This window comes from Tursiops truncatus, chromosome 3 (assembly GCF_011762595.2).
Source record: "Tursiops truncatus isolate mTurTru1 chromosome 3, mTurTru1.mat.Y, whole genome shotgun sequence".
Lineage (NCBI taxonomy): Eukaryota > Metazoa > Chordata > Mammalia > Artiodactyla > Delphinidae > Tursiops > Tursiops truncatus.
In genome coordinates this window covers 116,891,538-116,914,186 of record NC_047036.1, presented here as the reverse complement: position 1 = coordinate 116,914,186, position 22,649 = coordinate 116,891,538, and the positions used below count along the sequence as shown (strand labels likewise).

The 22,649-nt window shown below is 35.8% G+C and overlaps 1 protein-coding gene across 4 annotated transcripts in view; it reads right to left on the bottom strand.

The window, feature by feature from the left end:
• Window positions 1–22,649, bottom strand: part of ANKHD1 (ankyrin repeat and KH domain containing 1) — a 116,050-nt gene that overhangs the window by 34,930 nt on the left and 58,471 nt on the right. For 2 of the 4 annotated variants that reach the window (XM_019924541.3, XM_019924544.3), the window contains exons 11-14: window positions 12,903–12,990; window positions 10,111–10,238; window positions 9,759–9,902; window positions 8,064–8,166 (exon numbers count right to left, since the gene is read on the bottom strand). In XM_019924541.3, the coding sequence (XP_019780100.1) occupies window positions 8,064–8,166; window positions 9,759–9,902; window positions 10,111–10,238; window positions 12,903–12,990 (463 nt within the window). Of the gene's footprint in view, window positions 1–8,063; window positions 8,167–9,758; window positions 9,903–10,110; window positions 10,239–12,902; window positions 12,991–16,321; window positions 21,570–22,649 lie in introns of those variants that run through there. The other 2 variants (XM_019924539.3, XM_004315414.3) reach the window with 2 other exon arrangements.

The window sequence follows — 22,649 nt, the reverse complement described above, 5'->3', positions numbered from 1 at the left end:
CAAACTGCCAAAATGTTTCTTTATTATATTAAAATATAATTTGAAATCAATTTTTAAGATATAACCTTCTAAAATTTTTCATTAATTAAGTCTTAAACACTTCTGTACCTGAACACTGTATTAAACTTATATCACAAAGGACAATTATTCTGAGTTATAAACTCTTCACGTAAAAGTCTATGAGAGAAACAATGAATAATACCTAGGAGAAAATCAGACTTCCCATATAGGATTACTCATATTGACAGTGTATGTTAAAAATGAAGTAACTGTATATTAATTTAAGGTTTTCGATCACACTTAAATTAATTTACTCCCCTCATGGCAAAATAATTATCAATATTAACAATCTTAACATCTGGGCATAAAGTGGAGGAAACATATAATAACTACTTAGAGGCAAATTCAAGGCTTAATCTTGTTTAGGAAGAACTGAGACTATTCAGCAATAAAAAGGAACTACTGATATAGCCTACAACGTGGATGAACCTTGAAAACATTATGCTAAGTGAAAGAAACCAGACACAAAAGACCACATATTGTACAATTCCATTTATAACAGATCTACAGAGAAAAGGCAAATCTATAGAGACAGAAAGGAAAATACTGGTTGCCTGGATTATAGTGGTAAGAATGAGGATTGATCACAAACAGGCATGAGAGATTTTTTTGGAGTGATGGATCCAAAACTTGATGGAGGTGATGGTTATGCAATTATGTAAATTTTCTAAAAGTCATTGTATTGTACATTTAAAATGAGTGAACTTTTATGGTGTGTAAACTAAACAACAACAAAGCTATTTAAAAACAACTGGGGGGCTTCCCTGGTGGCGCAGTGGTTGAGAGTCCACCTGCCGATGGAGGGGACGTGGGTTCGTGCCCTGGTCCGGGAGGATCCTACATGCCGCGGAGCCTGTGCGTCCGGAGCCTGTGCTCCAGAACGGGAGAGGCCACAGCAGTGAGAGGCCCGCGTACCGCAAAAAAAAAAAAAAAAAAAAAACCTGGGTAAAAAACAGTTGTCTATTCTTAAGGACTGTAGTCAATATATATGAATAACATATGTAACTTCAGATTTAAAAATAAGCTCATCCAATGCATTCAAAATGATTCTTAGGTTCAAAGGAAAAAAATAATCCATTAGATGTTTAAATGCTCAGAACTGCAAGAGGGTGACAAAACTACTGGACAAAAAAATAAGAGATTTCACTGCTTCTTTTGCTAGAATAGGAGAACTCAAAACTGCAGGTAGCTCAAATATTTGCAACATGTTATTATCAAAAAAAGTCTTACAGGTTTTCCCTGAGATACTGTCTTTAACAAGGTCAGACAACCACAGTTCCAAAATCACTGCAATTAAAGACTTAGTTACTATTATTATTTTTAATACTAACGAATGTTTTGTTTTATTTATTTTTTAACATCTTTATTGGAGTATAATTGCTTTACAATGGTGTGTCAGTTTCTGCTTTACAACAAAGTGAATCAGCCATACATATACATATGTTCCCATATCTCTTCCCTCTTGCGTCTCCCTCTCTCCCACCCTCCCTATCCCACCCCTCTAGGTGGTCACAAACCACCGAGCTGATCTCCCTGTGCTATGCAGCTGCCTCCCACTAGCTATCTATTTTACGTTTGGTAGTGTATATATGTCCATGCCACTCTCTCACTTTGTCACAGCTTACCCTTCCCCAGCCCCATATCCTCAAGTCCATTCTCTAGTAGGTCTGTGTCTTTATTCCCGTCTTACCCCTAGGTTCTTCATGACCTTTTTTTTTTTTCTCCTTAGATTCCATATATATGTGTTAGCATACGGTATTTGTTTTTCTCTTTCTGACTTACTTCACTCTGTTTGACAGACTCTAGGTCCATCCACCTCACTACAAATATCTCAATTTCACTTCTTTTTATGGCTGAGTAATATTCCATTGTATATATGTGCCGCATCTTTATCCATTCATCCGATGATGGACACTTAGGTTGCTTCCATGTCCTGGCTATTGTAAATAGAGCTGCAATGATTAGTTATTTTTTAAAGGCAAAATTCAGCAAAATGTATTGTCCATATTCAATTTTATACTTCTATCTGAGCAAAGTAGTGGGAACAGACTTTATCCTTTCAGAGCAAAAGCCATTAGTTTGTGAGATAATTTTATAACTATTTCCACAAGATCATATAGGAAATAATAGTTTGCTTTACTTGTTCAAAGTACCTAATGACAATCATTGGTAGGAAAAGGGAGTTTAACTGCCACAAATAGCAATGTATAAATCTGCGAGCCCAGCAAGGAAATTTTCAGTTGTGTAACAAATTCGATGACATCAGCAGAGTAAATTCAGAAGTTCCGCAAAGAAGTTCTGAATGCTCCTCCAACATTATTTTAAAACACCCTTGTATAGTTTTTGTATTTTGTAATTTGTGTTTTGTAATTTGTATTTAAGATTAAGAAAATCAGGTAAGAGTTCAACACTAATCAGACTGGTAATTAATTATGACAACATTGGACATTCACAGATTTAAAATCTTATCATAGTAAGATAATCCAAAATAAGGCTAGAATTTTGAGGATAGTAACAGAGAGAAATGGCTGTATCTTGTTAAGAAATAAAATACAAAAAGCTTAGAGCACAAGATTACAAAGAGTAACTTATTTAACTGAACATAGAGACAAAAAGCCCAAAATATATGTAGCAGGAAGAACAGAGGATGGTGAAAGTAATGCACAAAAAGCAGTTCTTCCCCAAATAGACAATGACTGAGTATCTGTAACCATGGAGTTAGTGGGATTGCCTAGATACACATCAAAGCACTAATACAAGCTACAACATCACGGCTAAGCCATGTTGGTAAAAAACAAATGTCACCTAATTATTCCTAGAAGCTGAAGAAACAACTTCATTTTGGGGAAAAGTAGAGAATGTTAACAAGTGTCCTTTTAGCAACAAAATTTTCAGTCTCTAGGAAGGTAGTAGTATAAGACACCAGAATATAAAACAGTTCCATCTTCCTCAGACATCGCCCACTGTCAGATAGAAATATATAAATCTATTCATTGTCTACTCATTGGTAGCATTGAGTGATATCATAAATTAATATTTAGGAACACAGGTAAAGTTACTATCTTATCTCTTTGGTTTGGTTACTACCCTACTTCCTCAATTTTCACTTTTCCTCCAATAATTAAAAAAGTTTGCAACAGGAAACCACGATATAGAGACAGCTTAGAACATGGCCTTTATTTTTTTATGGGCAGTGAGGAAATGAGATGGACATAAGCAGTTATATGTTAAAAGACATTATTAAATTTGGACATATATAAATCCACATAAGCATGATTACTAATGGAAATCTACTAAACTAGAGAATATTAGTAGTAAAATTTCCAGAGAAACACTCAACCTCATTCACTGTACATATAATTTTTCTATACAATTTTAATGATTTGATATTAAAATGAGAACTTTTCATGTTACCTACTCCAATAAACAACTCTGGGATATAAAGCATCATGTTAACCTAATGCTTACTTTACATTTATAGTTCTGTTTTCAATCTGTTCCTCAGCAGTCTAAAACAGTACTTCCTTTTTTTTTTTTTTGCAGTACGCGGGCCTCTCACTGTTGTGGCCTCTCCCGTTGCGGAGCACAGGCTCCGGATGTGCAGGCTCAGCGGCCATGGCTCACTGGCCTAGCCACTCTGCGGCATGTGGGATCTTCCTGGACCGGGGCACGAACTCGTGTCCCCTGCATCGGCAGGCGGACTCTCAACCACTGTGCCACCAGGGAAGCCCTAAAATAGTACTTCTTGATTAAGTTCTTAAACATCCCCTTTAATCACAATGTCGCTCTTCTTAAAAATTCTTGGGCTTCCCTGGTGGCGCAGTGGTTGAGAATCTGCCTGCCAATGCAGGGGACACGGGTTCGAGCCCTGGTCTGGGAAGATCCCACATGCCACGGAGCAACTAAGCCCGTGCGCCCCAACTACTGAGCCTGCGTGTCTGGAGCCTGGGCTCCGCAACAAGAGGACGCGACAGTGAGAGGCCCGCGCACCACAATGAAGAGTGGCCCCTGCTTGCCGCAACTAGAGAAAGCCATCACACAGAAACAAAGACCCAACACAGTCAAAAACAAATAAATAAATTAATAAATTAAAAAAAAAAAAAGAACTGCACCAACATTAAAAAAAATTCTTAATTTTCTTTTGCCTTCAGAATAATCTATATTCTTAGCCTGGCATTTATTAATTTATTCAACAAATATTTAACGTCTAGTACAAGCAAGGCATAGTGGACCATACAAAGACGAGCAACCTAAACCCTGCCCTCGAGGAGCTTACAGTCTAAAAGGGGAGATAAAAATGTACAAATCCAAATAAAAGGATAAAGCCAAGCATTGGCAGATATGGAAATGGGATGGGGGCGTATAATATAGTAACCCTTACACATTGCTGCTGGGAGCGTAAACTGCTGTAGCATTCTAAAGAGTGTATTCACAGTACTTTGTCAGATAAACATTACGCATTCCTATGACAGGTAATTCTGCTCCTGAGTTTATCCCAGAGAAATTCTCATACAGAGCCATAAGGAGACTGTACCAGAATTTTCACCACAGCATTGTCTGTGGTGGTGGGGAATGAGAGACAATCTGGGTACCCATCACTGAGAGAAAGGACAAGTAAAAAATAGAGGATATACAGGATGAAACACTATGTATGCTACAGGCAGAAACAATCTAGAGGTAGACATATGGATAGATCTTAAAAACAGTGCTGGTGAAAAAAGTAAAACACAAAACAGGATCTATAGCATAATACCATTTATGTAAATTTAAAAATATATAAAGTAGTAAACATTTTATAAGAACTTGTAAGAGCAAAAGAATCTGCAAATCAAACACATTAGAATGACTGCCTAAGGGCAAGTATGGGCATGGAAAAAGGGATAAAAAGGAACAAAGTAAAACAAGAGCAGAGCCATGATGACAAAGTCCAGGAATTAAGTATGATTAACTCAACCTTCCACACTTGAAGTCCAAAGGGGAGGTGAAGAAGGTGCAGGAGTGACCAGAGCCAGAAGGAAGATCCAACAAAGTGCTACAGGAGTTCAGAGAAATGACTCCTCAAGAGGGCCTTGAGGTGCACACAAAAGATGTGTATTGTTTATCTCGACATCATTTTAATGCTTTGCAACGGATTAGTTAGTTCTAAGCTATACAACTACAAAGAATAATCAGAATCCTATTTTAGGATCTCTGTAGAATCAGTTACTACAAATGAATGAGATGCAACAAGTGGCTTCAATCAACAAATTTATTTACAATATTAAATTTGGAAAGACAAAGGTTTGATATTACTTATGTATCCTTTCCCAGGTGAATATTCATAACTATAGATGATAAAGCTAAACAATGCTAGAAAACTGAGCATATCACTCTTACCTAGTTTCACATTTTGTTTATAAAGGTGATTCTGAGGCCTCTGTCAGATGCCAGCTAGGATCTCAAATCCTTGAAAACTAACAATGGATAAGTGAGATTAGTTGCCTAAATCAGGAGAATATGAGTCAAGATGGAAGAAGCCTGGATGAATGGTGCACATGAAAGAAAAGAATGTTATAGTAGGATATATAAGAAACACCTGGGTAAGATTTATGGGCATGAATATATTTTAAAAGGATGCAGATATGAATAAAGACTTCAGATAGGAGTAAAATGTTATAAACTTGAAAAGATGATTGCTAGAATAGAAAGAGAGTCCTAGAGAGTAAGAATCCTTCCTCCATCCCTAGCCACATATGCAATGCAGGTATAATCTATGGACTTAGAAAAAAAAAAAGCAAAACGGTCAAACAGCAATTTCATCACTCAAAGAAACTTCTCTAGCTACATAAATGAGAAATTTTAAGAAAAAGCCACTTTAAGGAGAAAATAATATATATTTAATAATTTAAGATAGATCTTTCTATCTACCCAGGTGATTCAATGTGTACTTTTACATCATCAATTGATTTTTCCTAATTTACAGTGATATTCTATTACGCACACGATTTATATCAATACTAACATGAAATCTTAACGCAATGCATTATCACAGCTTGCTCCCACATAAATAAATGTTGGGTTGGCAACACCACTTGGCATCTGGCAACAGCAAGTGCCAAGTGTCTAGATACAAGTGTTAATTTTTTCCTTCCCTAATAATTTAGTAAAATGAAAGATTCCTTAAAAGGTTAGTTCATTCTGACACTATTCAGTAAGTAATAAAACATCAGGGACTTCCCTGGTGGTGCAGTGGTTAGGAGTCCACCTGCCAGTGCAGGGGACACAGGTTCAAGCCCTGTTCCAGGAGGATCCCACATGCTGCAGAGCAACTGGGCCCGTGCACCACAACTACTGAGCCTGCGTGCCACAACTACTGAAGCCCATGGGCCTAGAGCCCGTGCTCTGCAATGGGAGAGGCTGCCACAATGAGAGGCCCGCGCACCACAGCAAGGAGCGGCCCCCACTCGCTGCAACTAGAGAAAGCCTACACGCAGCAACAAAGACCCAACGCAGCCAAAAATAAACAAATAAATTTATAAAAAAACAAAAAACATCAAAGTGAAGAAAATAAGTAGCTACTCAGTATAAGAAGGTATTTCAGTAAGCAAAAATATGATTACTCACTTGAGTATCAACTTAAAAAGTCACTACCCAAACGTTTCAGTTGACTTACATATTAAATCTAAATTTAAAATGTTTTACTTCCTTTCTGCACATACTCTGTGTCCTTCCTAGCTTATTTCTTGGTTATTTTGTGGCTCTGTGTTAATAAGTATTTTTTAAATGATTTCTTATTTAGTACTGAATTTCCCTAGCCAAAGTTACTACAGTCCTCTATAGGATATAGCCAAACAAAGAGCAACAAAAACAGAGGCATTTAGGTTTAAATATTTTACTAAAGGCTGTTAGCCAGTTAGGATACTCAGATTCCTTAACAAGTACATGCTTAATTTGTTTTTTATTTAAGACTAAAAAGAAGAGTCTTCATTTTCTGAAGTTTGAATAGCTAGGTGTCCAATGGAAAACTGCTAGAATTAGCTTAAGTCAGAGAGACTACAGGTATTTTATCTCTGAAATTAATAGTTCAGAAATGAAGTAATCCTTGGTGAAGGCCCACAATACTCTAAAATTACTAAAATTGACATTAATTTGAAAGAAGATTCTGTTTGCTGCTGTATAGTCACTCCTTACCAACTTCACTTAAAGCTGTGTTAAAGATACAAATACATACTTATACACTTCACTGTGATTTCAAAAATCTAGAACTTCGTTGTCATATAATGAATGAAATACGCTTATACATTTGTTTTACATATAATAGTTTTTAATACTTTACATATTACCTATTTTCTTTATTTCAGAGAACTCAGGTAGGACAACCACATACATTATTACCAAGTGAAGGTACTTTATATCTACAAATGAAAATACAGCAGAAAAATAACAGAGCTCATAAACTTGAGTCCTTTAAATAAGGACACCTTGATATTCACTTGGATATTATTCATATACTTTTTTATAGTTATTTGTCCGTGTTCACATATTGACAGATGTTAAGCCATATATTCAGCATTACATGAAAGAAACTAAATATAATTCTTAAACTTCTCACTCACCAAACTGAATCAATGCTACTAAGACTTGACAGCAAACATATTTTCATTCCTCATATTACTGTTTAGCTAAAGAATTGTGAAATGAAAAATGAATGCCTGATAAATTTTTGCTACTTTAATATAATTTGCTACTTTATTTAATATAATGAAGAACTTCATATATGCTTAAGTATTTTTGCCTACACCAGATGAAAACGACACCTAGAAGTATGTTAGCATTTTAAGAAATCATTTTTCCTAGTAGTTGTGTCTTTTCTATTTTAAATAATATGTAAGATGATTAGCATTTGTCAGAATTACCTACCTCAATTCTGGATACACAGTAACTGTGTACCATTAAAGTACCTTTATGAATTCATACTTTAGGTGATAAAATACCCATTTTAAGGAAATAATTCAAGAACTAACCTTTTTGTACTCCTAAAACAGCAGGAGAGTTCTCCTGTAAAGTTCTGTCAGGTTCCTGTGGAGGTACAACCATGGCGAGTGTATGCATTGGTACACGTGGAACCTAAAAAGTCAACTCAGAAAAAAAGAATCTCAGACCAAAGAATAAAATAAAGGTCCATAAATGAAACAGAGATCCTGTTTTAGATTTTCTTCATATACCACCAAATTAACTTTTTTTGTTTCTTTAAAAGAAAAACAAAGAAGAAGAAGAAGGTGGAGGGGAAGAAGAAGGGGAGGAGGAAGAAGAAGAAGAAGGAGGAGGAAAAGGAGACGAAAAGGAGAAGCAGCAGCAGCAGCATTATTCACCAAGCAGTAATTTCTGAGAATACTGATTGGGCAAATTCAGGCATTCTACAAACAGTCAATGATAAGCTAAATGGAATTAATATCACTCTCTTGTTACGGAGAGATCCTTGCTGGTTTCAGTTATAGCTAGGAGTACAAGTCACATATTCAACTGGCCAATTTACCCTTGTTCAAATTCTATATGGGTCAAAAGAAAAAAATCCAACACATTTCCTGAATTGGTGTATTTCAGTAGTTCTCAGAATAACTTTGTAAAAAACAATTTCAGATTTCACTGAACTTTGTATACTTAGTATACTCTCTATATTCTCTCCGTAGTTTTAGGTAGGTTTAAAAATTACTTTAATGAATTTTTGGTGCATATATTCTGGTTTACCCACACCTTCCTGGATGACAAAAGTAACGATCTCTAGGATAATTAATATTGTCTTGGGAGGTATTAAGGGAAAATCATTCTCTTGGTTCAAGATCATGCTTAATGTATTCATAAAAAACCAAACAACCTTAAAGACCTAGTTGTAATAAAAGGACAACTTGGAATACTTATATTTGGTATTAAGTGTTTCTTTTTTTCTTTGTGGTACACGGGCCTCTCACTGTTGTGGCCTCTCCCCTTGCGGAGCACAGGCTCCGGACCTGCAGGCTCAGCGGCCATGGCTCACGGGCCCAGCCGCTCCCTGGCATGTGGGATCTTCCCGGACAGGGGCACAAACCCGTGTCCCCTGCGTTGGCACGCGGACTCTCAACCACTGTGCCACCAGGGAAGCCCTGTGTTTCTTTTTAAACACTATTTTCAGTAAATAAGACAATGAAAAAAATTTCCATGTACTTTTGAAGAAAATCTTAAAGAATTTAGGACCAGGTTTATTCAAATTTAAAAGAGAAATAAGCTGGACTTCCCTGGTGGCACAGTAGTTAAAAATCCGCCTGCCAATGCAGGGGACACAGGTTCGAGCACTGGTCCGGGAAGATCCCACATGCCACAGAGCAACTGAGCCCGTGCGCCACAGCTACTGAGCCTGTGCTCTAGAGCCCGCGAGCCACAACTACTGAAGCCCGCGTGCCTAGAGCCTGTGCTCCGCAACGAGAGAAGCCACTGCAATGAGAAGCCCGCACACCGCAATGAGAAGCCTGCACACAGCAACGAAGAGTAGCCCCCACTCGCGGCAACTAGAGAAAGCCCGGGTGCAGCAACAGAGACCCAATGCAGCCGTAAATAAATAAATAAATTTATTAAAAAAAAAAAGAGAGAGAGAAATAAGCCCATTTTACTAAAGGCTAATTTTAAACGAAAACTCCCAATTTGAAGAATATTTATATTTACAAATAAGCTCTGTTTTACATTACCTGAGATTGATCTTGACAAGGTGGGGTAAGCTGAGACACATCTGTGGTAGGAACTGACAGAACATTGTTTGGATAATCCAATAGATAAGAAACAACATTAGTATGGCCACCTTTTGCAGCTTCAATGAGCATTGTTGAGCCATCCTGAGAAAAATTGACACCATAATTAATTATTTATTAATTTCTTTTTATAATCTGATTACTAAACACATTTAGTTTCTTAGCAGCTCATATAAAATCAAAACTCATTTAAACAGTAATGAATATTAATAATAAATATTAAGCACTAAAATATTTGAAATATATTTTAATAATGACGTATATATTATTTACTTATTTTGAAGTAGAATACCTTGAGACGATGAGTAGGGTCAGCCCCATGAGCCAAGAGTAGCTCCACAACTGCCAGGTGACCTCCTGCACATGCCAACGACACTACTGTATGATCGTTATTGGCTGTAGCCCTATTCACATTGGCACCTTCAAAGAAAAATAAACAGCAATCTTAGCAAAGCCAGTTCAGACAATATGATTTTAAAAACTTTTTTGAAGTACAACATAGATACAAAAAAGTGCACAAATCATAAGTGTATAGTTTGAAAATTTTTCACAAAGTGAACACACTTGTGTGACCAGCACCCAGATCAAGAGACAGAACATTATCCACATACCAGAAGCCCCACTTTGTGCACCTTTTCAGTCACTACCCCGCCCTCCAATGGTAACTACTATCCTGACTTCCAAACTGGTTTTAGTTTTTGAACTTTATATGAATGAAATCATACAGTGTACTCTTTTGTGCCTGGCTTCTTTCGCTCAATATAATATTTTTGAGATTCATCCACATTGCTGTGCATAGTTGTAGTTCATTCATTCAATATCACTTCTAAAATGAAAAATCTAGATTAATAAATATATACAGGTTAATGTGAGCACCAAATAATACCACTGTATGTAAAGACAATGACATTTTTGATCTACTTCTAAAATGTGGCAGTATAGCCAGGTCTCAAAGCAGAGAAAACAGATTTTTTTTAAACAATATTTACGAGAAATATAATTCTTCCTATTGTATATTTTAAGGGTCAGAGAGACCTGGATATGAAGAGAAGACAAAAGATTATCCAAATACGTTATCAGAAAGGCTTTTAGTAAGTTGTTCAATAGCTTTGTACAATATGACCAAAAAGAAGTCTAAATGCAAAATCTTTTCTTAGCCTCTTTTTTTGGTAAATTAATTTTGATTCACGGAAAAAAAGACCTCTCATTTTTAGTTCAACTACCTTTTACAATCCCAAAAGGACTCAACTAGATGGTTAAGACTATAGCAACGGGGACTTCCCTGGTGGTGCAATGGATAAGACTCCATGCTCCCAATGCAGGGGGCCTGGGTTTGACCCCTGGTCAGGGAACTAGATCCCACACGCACGATGCAACTAAGAGTTCGCATGCCACAACTAAGGAGCTGGTGAGCTGCAACTAAGGAGCTCGCCTGCCGCAACTAAGACGTAGTGAAACCAAAAAAAAAAAAAACAAAAGGACTACAGCAACATTCATTCTTCCTTCTTCCTTAATTCGACTTATTTTATGAAGGGAAAAATAAACCTAGGGGAAACTACTATTTATTTAATTTTCAAAAAGACCCAGCTGAACCTAATCCTAACTTGTATTAAAGTACCTTTGGGAAAGACGAGGCACACCAATAAACATCCTTACATTACCAACATAAGATTATTTTTAAAGTTGTTAATAATAAATTTAGTTGGGATTGTTTAGCACTTAGAAAGCACTAGAAAGGCTATAATCAATGTGTTCTTATTCTTGACAAGCCTGATTATATGCTTAGCAGGGTAGTTGATGGTATGATTAGGAAAGGAGCATGAGAGAACTCTAAAGGTTATCCATCTGTTTATTACTTCTGCATGGTTGAAGTAAATAGCTTTTACAGACTAAGTTATGACATTATGTAAGATATGCCTTACTTGGTAGCAAAATGTGATGTGAAGAAAATAGGCCTAATTTTATCCAATTAAAGAAGAAAGCAAGTATATTTAAAATGATAAAATATTACACTGCATCCTTAATGGTACAAAATGCCAGAATTCTATTGGAATATACAATAGATATAAAATGTTTATTTGAATAATGTGACAACACTTGAGTGGACCTTCCTTACAGTTTAACATCCTAACCTAAGATTTTTTTTATCAGATGCCAGAGTACCTCGAACACTACACAGAGTTAGGCTGAACCAAAAGAAATTGCTGCTATTACCATCTTTGACATATACAATGACAATTTTATATGGTTCAACATAAACTGAGTTCAGCAGCATTTCACTTTTCTATAGTAAATAGTCTTGAACTACCTCTTATCCATCATTTGAACTTCTTTGCCTAAATATATTCTAATAATAGAATCTCTAGAGGAATATAAAAATAATAAATAACACCCTTGTGTACTTGGTTGATTTAACTGTACCATAAACAACAGTAGCAGACTTTCTCTCCTCCACCCTTCCCCATTTCCGGCAGAACTGCCTTAAGTGCTGAACGATACCGCATCTACTAAATATAGCTGGACACTTTACCTTTGACATTTCCAACTTTGGGGAGTAACCATATACTCTTTGGTTGATGAAAACTTCAAACTCAAAACTAATAAACAGGACTTCCCTGGTGGTCCAGTGGTTAAGAATCCGCCTTCCAATGCAGGGGACGCGGGTTTGATCCCTGCTCAGGGAGTTGGGATCCCCCATGCCACGGGGCAACTAGGCCCCTGTGCCACAACTACTGAGCTCGCGAGCCTCAACTAGAGCCCACGCGCCGCAAACTACAAAGCCCACGTGCCCTGGAGCCTTCGCGCCACAACTAGAGAGAGAGAAAAAAAAACCCACACGCGGCAACGAAAGATCCCGTGTGCCGCAACTAAGACCCAACGCAGCCAAAAAAAAAAAAAAAAAAACTAATAAAGATCCCAGCAAAGCACCTTATGAACTCTGCTTCCTAATAAAATACAGCAACAAAAGACTGGAATATAATACTTATACTATAGGTAAAGTAGCTTTAACAGAAATTGCAACAGTTTAGGAACTTTTTTCAGAAGTTGTACTTTCTTGGAAATGCAGACTTGTACTTTCTTTACCTTTGCTAATAAGAAACTGCACGGTGCACAAATGGCCAGCTCTCGCAGCTTTCATCAAAGGGGTTCTTCCACCTTCAGATTCATGTTCCTAGTAAAGAAACATAAAATAATCCATCAGTGCCAATTCATTAACCATCTATTTTTAACACTTAGTATCAACGACATAAGAAATAATGAAGATTTAATACTTACTCAATGCAGTCACTTATGTTACCTACCTCAATTCCTCCAAAATACAGAATTTCAGTCCACATTAGATGGTGTAACTTTCTAAGAGCACGTTCAGTTTTACATACCAAACAATAAACATTAAGGATAAGACTTATGTTTAGTTTGATCCCCAAAGAGAAGTAACTGCATTTTTCTAATACTAAGGTTAAAAAGATATTTCCCTAACTATTCATCTGAACTATGAAAAAGGAACCTTAATTTTGTGAGGTGATTTTGAGGATCTCATCATATCAGAAGCCAATAAGAGATCTATCAAAGGAGAGAAACCAATCTCTGAAGAAAAACACTATGGTATTTCAGGAGTAAAGGGAAAAGGAAAAAGAAAAACATACAAATGAGCTGATTATTTTTTAGAGTAGAAATTAAATGCTTGAATAGTCAAAGACAAAAGAAGCAGTCTTACAATAGTAGGAAGATTGTTATTCTTCCTAGCAAGTTTGTCCGCAAGAGGAATGAATGAGAAAACAGCTTCTCAAGCATCCTAATATCAAATGCCACTAAAAAAAGCTTGCTTGTATGGTAAGTAGTACTGCCTGTTGGGAGTACAGTGAACTCTTACTACATTCATCTAAGTATTAAAATGTAGCTGACACATAGCTTTTACAAAAAGTTCTCTCAACTATCCCCTCTTTCACTATGTATGCAAACATTAATTTCTGTTGTTCTTGTCCTCTTTTGTTACTAAGAAAAACTTGATAAAGAACGGTGATTTCTTCTTACATAACTATATCTCACTACAACTTTGGCAAACTAACAATAAGAATAGATTGTCAACCCAATGGAAACTTTAAACTGGACTGCAGTGACAGGAATTCCACTCTAAAAGAAGTTTTTTTCTTTTATCTTGATAGTGTAGAATTCTCAACCTCCTAGTTTATGTTTTGATTTTTGTTATGCATATTGATTAGACAACAATCTTTATTAACTCTAAGGTATGGAGGATGAATAACTATAGATAATGCCAACAAAATTTGGCTTTAGAATGAATTTTGAACTTATATTCAAATGTAGGTAAATCTAATATTCTGGCAATTTACTTCAAACAAAACGGAATACACATCATGAAGAGCTTACTCAGAAAGACCTAGAAAGTTGTGTCAACACACTACATGCTGGAGTTGTTGTATCAGCTACTCACTGGAAAGAAACTGCTCCTTTAGCAACTGCTATTTCCCCTCCTGTCTCAGGACCTTTGTGCTTAAGCTGCTCTCTCTTCCCTGTAACACTTCTTTGTTAGCTCCTTTTCATCCTTGACTGTCTCAAGTTAAGTGTTATTTGCTCAAGGAAGACTTTCCTGAACCTTCTTGACTAGATCACTTTTCCTACTACTGACTTACAGTTCTACGAACTGCTCTTTCATAAGTTCCAATCACATATTAGTTTGTGTTAACTATTTGGGTAACATGTCCACCATTCAAGTATAAGCTTCATGAGAAAAGCAATCATGTCCATTTTTCCTTATCATTATATACCTAATGTCTAAAACAATGAAGTACTTGAACACTGCTTACCAAGAAAGAACCTAAGCACATCTGACCTCTCAAATCTTCCCTTTCATAGAAATGAAGTTTGAAGTTTAAATTTTCTACTAGGTAAATATGAGAAAGATAAGTTAATTTTAAGACTGGTAGCTAAACTTAGAGTAAGACATTCATTACCTTCATTTGATAATACATTATTACTAGATCATGGGTGGGCAATACTAATGTCACTTTTCCTTGTTTTTTCTTTCTTATCTCTTAAGCCTGGCAGTGACACCCATCAATGCAACTAGTAGTGGCAAAGACAAAAGATTCTGAAAGCCCTGTTTAGAATAAACTTTTAAAGTAACTTTTAAAGTACTTGTTAGTTCTGTATATTTAAAATATTCCCATAGCTGTTAAAAATAAGAAATCAGAAGGTATAATCTCAAGATGCTCACTCCAAGTGAAATTTCAAAATTCAACATACTAATAAAATTTTGGAAATAAAAGGTGTTAAAAGCTGCCTATTTTATTTTCCTCCCTATAAATTCATTCCTTTGGTTCTGAACAATATGTTTGAGGAAACAGTTGATACGATACTACAACTTTATAATGTATTATAATATTTCTTGTCCTAAAATTAATAATGTATATCCCACAACACATACCATTTGTCCCAAAGTATCTGACCACTGAATCCTTTTAGGATAGGAATCAAATTTGTCTATACAGTTGACCCTTGAATAACATCGGTTTAAACTGCGTAGGTCCATTTATATGTTGATACCTAAGTTCTACACTACACGATCACAGGGGTGCAGAACCCCGCACAACACGGGTAGATGTGGTTATATGCGGATTTTCCACTGCACAGGTGGGCGTCCCAACCCCCACGTTGTTCAAGGATCAACTGGCTACTTACTTATGAATGTTGGATTTATTATTTCAGCCAATATTTGTTCAATATCAATAAAATTTTAGGATACGAATTATGATTATTTCCTTCATAAACACAGAAAATTATTTTTCAAGGCTACAAACTTAGGTATTGTGCAATTTAACCTTTTTTCTTTCTTCTTTTTGGAGAACAGCTAGAATAATATAGGGATTATCTATTCCTTCAACATTTGGTAAAACTCACCTATAAATCCATCTGGGATCCTCTTACCTTCATTAGATGGATGGTTTTGAACTACTGACTCAGTTGGTGAAATGGTTGTTAATTATTGAGGTATATGATTCTAGAATCTTTTTTTTTTTTGGGCCACGCAGCGAGGCTTGTGTGATCTTAGTTCCTCGACCAGGGATTGAACCTGAGCCCTTGGCAATGAAAGCACAGAGTCCTAACCACTGGACCGCCAGGGAATCCCCTTGAATCATTTTTGATAATTTATATTTAAAAATCAGTATTCATTTCATCTAAGTATTCAAACTGGTTGTTCATATTGCCTTATAAATTTTAAAGTTCTCTACTATATCATATAGTTATAACTCCCTTTAAGTTTCTATCATATACCTTTTGCCCTTTTGAAAAAAGCTGGGCTTATTTTATCTGTTTCAGAATTTTTTAAAAATCAGCTTTTATTTTGCTGTTTATCCTTATTTTTTCTTTTTTTAACTCTATTTTTTGTTGTTTACTATTCTATTAACTTTTTAAAAACTTTATGTCCTTCCTTCTTTGTGCTGTTGTTCTTTTACTAGCTGCATTTACTTTCATTATACACATACACACACACACACACACACACACACACACAATTTTCCTTCTAAGGACCACTTTAGCTGTATCCTCTCACACAAGTTTTGATGTGTAGTTTTGGTGATAACATCTATTTTGCAATTTTTACTGGGATTGCCTTTTTAACTCATGAATTATGTAAAAGTATTTTTCCTCATTTTCTAGTTATATGGGATTTTTAAAATAAGATCTTATTGTTAATTTGTAATTTTAAAAAGACAAAGATCAGAGAATGTAGTTCATATGATTAAGAAGTTAAGACTTTTTTGTGGCCTAAAACATGCACCAGATTTACACATATTCAATGCACTGGAAAATAGCATATTCCATATTTATTGGAAACAAAATGATAGCTCTCTATTTATAGAAGCAAATTTGATTTTTCTATTCTTAACAATCGCTTTATGTATTTGATCTATCAGTTTCATAGAGAAGTGTGGGAAAAAATCCTATCACTACAAATGTAGAGGTGACTAATTTTCTTGTAATTCTGTAATTTTCTATTTTAATTGGAGGGTAGATGTTAGTTACTGATTAGTAATTGATTGTTATACTAGCTGGAAGAGCATTTATTTATCTCTAAAAATGATTTTGGTTTAAAATTCCATTTTCCCCAATATTAATATTGCCTTACATAACTTTTTCCGTTACTTTGTCAACCTTTCCCTGTCATTTTGCTTTAGATCTTTCTCCTGAAAACAGAATTTGCTAGATTTTGATTTTGAATCTAATTCAAGTCTGTGCCCTTTTAACAATTAAGTTCAGTAGGTTTATATTTGTTCTGATTAATAATATATTTTTGTAAAAAAGAATCTTTAAAGTTATTTAGTACCTGATTCTTCACTCCTAAACAATGCAAGGATTCTAGAATGGCTTTTGAACTTTCTAACATATCCTGCTGAATTTCATACTACTGCTGTCTAGATTTTTAGTACTATTTTGGTTTTAAGCATAAAAATTTAGGTTTTATACTCACAAATTCGTATTTATAGTTTACCAATTTCTGTGCTTACCGTAGCTTCCTGCATCCCACGCCTTCCTCCAGGGTTCTTTTTCTCCTTATTGACGTACATAACTTTTAGTAGTTCTTTTGGCAAGGGTCTGAGGTGGTAAACTTTTATTCTTTGTAGATCTGAAAATATGCTTATTTTTCCTTCTTTGGAATGTTAGTTGAGTATAGAATTCTATATTGTGTTATTTTCTTCTGGTTTTTTTTTGGGGGGGGCTGCGTTGGGTCTTCGTTGCTGCGTACAGGCTTTTTCTCTAGTTGCGGCGAGCGGGGCTACTCTGCGTTGCGGTGTGCAGGCTTCTCATTGTGGTGGCTTCGATTGTTGCGGAGCACGGGCTCTAGGTGAACGGGCTTCAGTAGTTGTGGCACGCAGGCTCTAGAGCGCAGGCTCAGTAGTTGTGGCACATGGACTTAGTTGCTCCGTAACATGTTGGATCTTCCCGGACCAGGGCTCAAACCCGTGTCCCCTGTGTTGGCAGGTGGATCCTTAACCACTGTGCCTCCAGGGGAGTCCCTCTTATGGTATTTTGAGAATATTACTCTCCATTGTTTTCTGTGATTATTTTTGTTGATGAGAATCTACCATCAAAAATTTAATTGTTGTTCCTTTGAGAATAATTCATTTTTCCTCCAATAGCTTTTAGGATTTTTCTTTATCCTTAAAATTCTGCAGTTTCATTTGTTCTGCTTAGCAATTATTTTTCAATCAAGGATTCATGTCAGGCTTCAGTTCTAGAAAATTCTCCATCATTATCTCTTCAAGCATTGCCTCTGCCTTCTATTTCTAGCCTCTCTTTCAGGAACTTCATATATATATATAGTCAAATATATATATGGCCTCTCAATTTCTCTTTCATATTTTCCATCTCTTTACCTTTGTGCTATATTATCTATTTTATCATTTGATTCATTAATTATTTTTTCTTTCCTTTTTTTTGCGGTACGCGGGCCTCTCACTGCTGTGGCCTCTTCCATTGCAGAGCACAGGCTCCGGACGCACAGGCTCAGCAGCCATGGCTCACGGGCCCCGCCACTCCGCGGCATGTGGGATCTTCCCGGACCGGGGCACGAACCCGTGTCCCCTGCATCGGCAGGCGGACTCTCAACCACTGCGCCACCAGGGAAGCCCTGATTCATTAATTCTTTATTCAACTGTCCAATATATTGTTTATCCTATATATTTAGTTTTTATTTCTACAATTTTTTCTCCTGAAAGTTTGTTTTATTTCGTATCTATCTGTTCTTAATTCATAATCAACAGCTTTTGTTTCATTGCCTCACATTGTTTTATGGCTATTGTTCATAGTTTAAAATAAGCATGCTTAAAATCTTTGATTCAAGTCTTTTATTTCAATTTCCTTGGGCCTGTACTCTCCTGTGCCGCTGCTTTTTGTTTGCTTGCATTTTGACTATCTCTCTTCATGTAGATTTGCTCCTGAGCTTTATAATTGTTTTATTTGATAAAGCTCATTTTGCATGGGAGTTGTTTTTTTTCTTTTATTTCCATCCACAAACTTATCCCTTCTCATTAGATGGTCTGAAAGTTACCTCAGTCTGGCCCATTTCAGAAGTAGCTCTTTCTTTGGCAACTTAAGCTTCTTATCCCATGAAGTTATTTCTGTTCTTCTCACTAAATCAAATAATGATGCCCTCCAAGTTCTTAGTTACAATGTTGTCTTTGCATCTTCTCTCTATGAAGAACAATTTGCTAATTTCTGACTGCAACTCTGGGCAGTTGCTTGGAGTTATTTTTCCATGCTGCTTCATAGGCTGGGCAATAAGACTGTACCTATTGGCCAGTTCCATGTGAGATGCATTCAGTCCCTATTCCCTTAAAGATGATGAAATTCCAGCCCCCAGCGTCCATTCTTTTTTAGGTTTAATTCTCCTTGGGCCTACAGCTTCAGCTGTGGATCCAGGGTCCATTTCTAGTCCACAGAGTTCGTTGGTCTTGTTTCTGAGTATAGCTATATATTTTTAGTTTAGTTTGTTTTTCTCCCATATTTTATTTATTAGATCTATGTACTTGAATGATAGAGAGCAGAGAGGTTTCAAAATATACTAACAGTGACTTTACTTTCTTGACTGGAAGTCATTTGTCACTTATATTTAAACAACTTTGAGATAGAACTCATTCAACATACAATAACCTAGAAAGAAAGAACTTGGCCTTTAAAAAAAAAGTGTATTAGGAGTTTTGTGTATTGCACAGATAGTTTTAAGAATCAATAAAAAATTGATAAAAGTTTTCCAGCTTTAAGTAGTAAAGTTTTAGAATATGTATATACGCTACTCCTTAATAAAAAGTTATTTAAAAAGCGGGAGGTCCTATTTAGTTTATTAAGGTAAACTAATCAACAGTTGAAACATATTTATAAGTGGATAATCAGAGCTCATGAGCCTGCTAAAATCTTGTCCATAAAAAATGCACTGCAAAGTTCTGGTTCCGATGCATAAGCATTATGAGAAAAAAGGTGCATTTTTTTTCTATTTGGCTTTAGATAACAAAATTTAATTTTAGATTTAGGCTTTTTTTCTTTAAAATAATTTGATTTCCTTTAAAACCACAGTCCTGGGCAACCAAGGTATATATCAAAGATTGTAACTATATCACAGAGCCGGTGTTTCTTGCAGTTGAAGGAGGACACTGTCTAGGGGGAAGGACCAGAATCAGAGGAGAGGAGAGGGAGACTGCTTTATACTATATATGTACTAAAGGATTCTTACACTCTCCCCTAGGGGATATGTTCTTCCAACCCACCACTGTATATTAATCATTAACTTAGTGATCTGTTACTGATCAGATTCATATCCCTCAGCAGAACTGAGATGGAAAAAGATTAAGAGGCACCGTTTTAGGGTTTGTGTTTAGCTCAGTTTCTAAAAACCACAAGTAACAAAGACAAAAACCAAGCTTACTCAGTTTGGATGAAGGAAGAATGATAATAAAGCAAAGACTGGAAAAGAACAGAACTCAGCAATGATGCAGAATAATCTACAGACTCTAGCAATGTCTCAAAGTGTGGAATATAGAGGACTTATGAGAATCTCCTGGGATATCATTTAAAATGCAGACTCCCCATTTCAGATCTGCTGAATCTGAACCTCTAAAAGTGGGGCTGCAAACCTCGATTTTAAAAAGTATCCCAAGTCTTGAGACTTACAGCTAGACAGACAGATTTAAAATCACATTTTCTTTAACAAGTCCAGGGAGAAAAAAATAACTTTATCTGAATTAACACTCAGCTTTACATTCTTGATAGGAGCCACAGCTATTATATAAACTGAGTAAAAGTTTACATTTTCACATAGTATTTTGTGAAAGAAATTTATTTACTTTCTTCAAAATAGAATGAATATATAACAACTTCTCATTCCAAAAGCCAATAAAAAAGATACTTAATAAGCATTATGGTTAAGAGTGGCTTGACACTGAAAAATTTATTTTAGATGGCCTAAATTAATTGTGAAGCAATCACAACTTATTCCTAATTTAAAAATTAAGCACTGCTCCTGAGTATAAACAAATCTCTCTGGATTACAATGGATATTAAATTTGCTTGACTTTTAAAAGCATCAGGCACAAATTCCACACATTTTTTTTCAAAAGAAATGTTTGTTTATCAACAAGTATTCACCTTCTTAAAAGACAATCTTAGAACGAGGTTACACGAGAGGATTTTAAGAAGAAAATTTTAATTTTATAGAAATTAGGGCATGAGCAATATAGTAAATTTTTCACTAAAATGTTTTTTTGTTGTTGTTTCTTTAAGGATTATATAGAAAAAAATCCAATATATCACCCTAAATCTGAGTTTCAGATTTTTGTTGAACAAAGTTGAATACAAAGGGCTTTATGACTGAGACTTTCTCTCTGGGTTATCTTAACTCTCTCAATAAGGGAGAATGAATAAGAAAATCTATTTTAACCTAAGAGATTTTTTTTTTTTAGGAATACCACATAAAAAGAATACTAAGGAGGCAAACCACTAGTAATGTAAATCTCTTCTTATTGGAATTTCATAATCTTTTTCAATCAAAGAGGATTTCCTTTGTCACCCAACAGGGTCCTGGAACTTCTTGACTGGAATTCAGATATCTAGAGCTCTGGTTACCTACATTATCTATTCTTTATGTAGTAGCTTACAAGCATCAAAGGCCACCCTCACCTGATGCTTGGCCGGATCTATGCCCTCCAAAATAGTCTTCATGTCCTCCTGCTTGTCCTGTGAAAGGAAAAAGAAGAACTCACGGATCTTATTCCAAAAACGAAAATCACATTTGGCCATGAAGACCTTGTGACCAGTACTTCAGGTGCTGGGCTTTATTAACTCAGGATCTTCAACTAAAAGATTCTCATCTGTAGAGACCATAATCTCATGAACAGAGTATGATTTTTAAGTACGATAATATGGTTCTCTACCAATATAACTTCAATATAAACCTTAACATACGCAGACCTAATTCTGCTAAAGTTTTTGAACTCATGTCTTTATCTCCAAATACAACTAAAACCACAGAAAATAGAGCAGTATCTTAATATCTAACCAAGGAAAATAATTAAATCAAAAGATTTGCGAATATCAGAAGCTGAGAGATAAAAGTAGGAAAAATACTGTAAGAGATTAAATAGTTCTGTAGTACCTCCTCCCCCCATTATAAATGCACTTAGTGCTCACACTTTTCAACTAAAACAGGAGACTTGAAAGAACTTGAGAGATGGAATATCTGTATTTTATCTAGATCTAGTCTCCAGACAGGGAGAAAGTACTCAAAGATGAGACAGGGAGATGGTTGAAGAAACAGTAATAAGAATTGCAATCACTGACCAGGATCAACTATATCTCCAAATAAAAGAAATGTGGCCTAGAGAAGGCTTCACCCTAAGTCACTCCTACCTCCTACCCTGGATGATATGCTTACCCTAAGGGGATGCATGCTCCTATGGTAGAGATTTGGTGAGAAAGTATTCTGAGTCAACTCTATGATTTGAACAAGCTGACTGTTAAAGTTCACTTCTCCCTTCCTCAACCCCATATGATTTTCAACAAAGACAAGCTCCATTCAAATAAGAATAAATAAGCACAAAGTATCCAACACAGAACCTATTAAGAAGTTCCTACAAAAATGGAAACAAAATTTTAGTCAAATGTTCCCTTGTACTTTCAAAAATATTAAAGAGAATATGAACGCTTTAACTAGTGGAACAAAGTGATATAACAGCAAGAGGAAACTTAAAAGGGAGTTGGGGGTACTTCCCTGGTGGCACAGTGGTTAACAGTCTGCCTGCCAATGCAGGGGACATG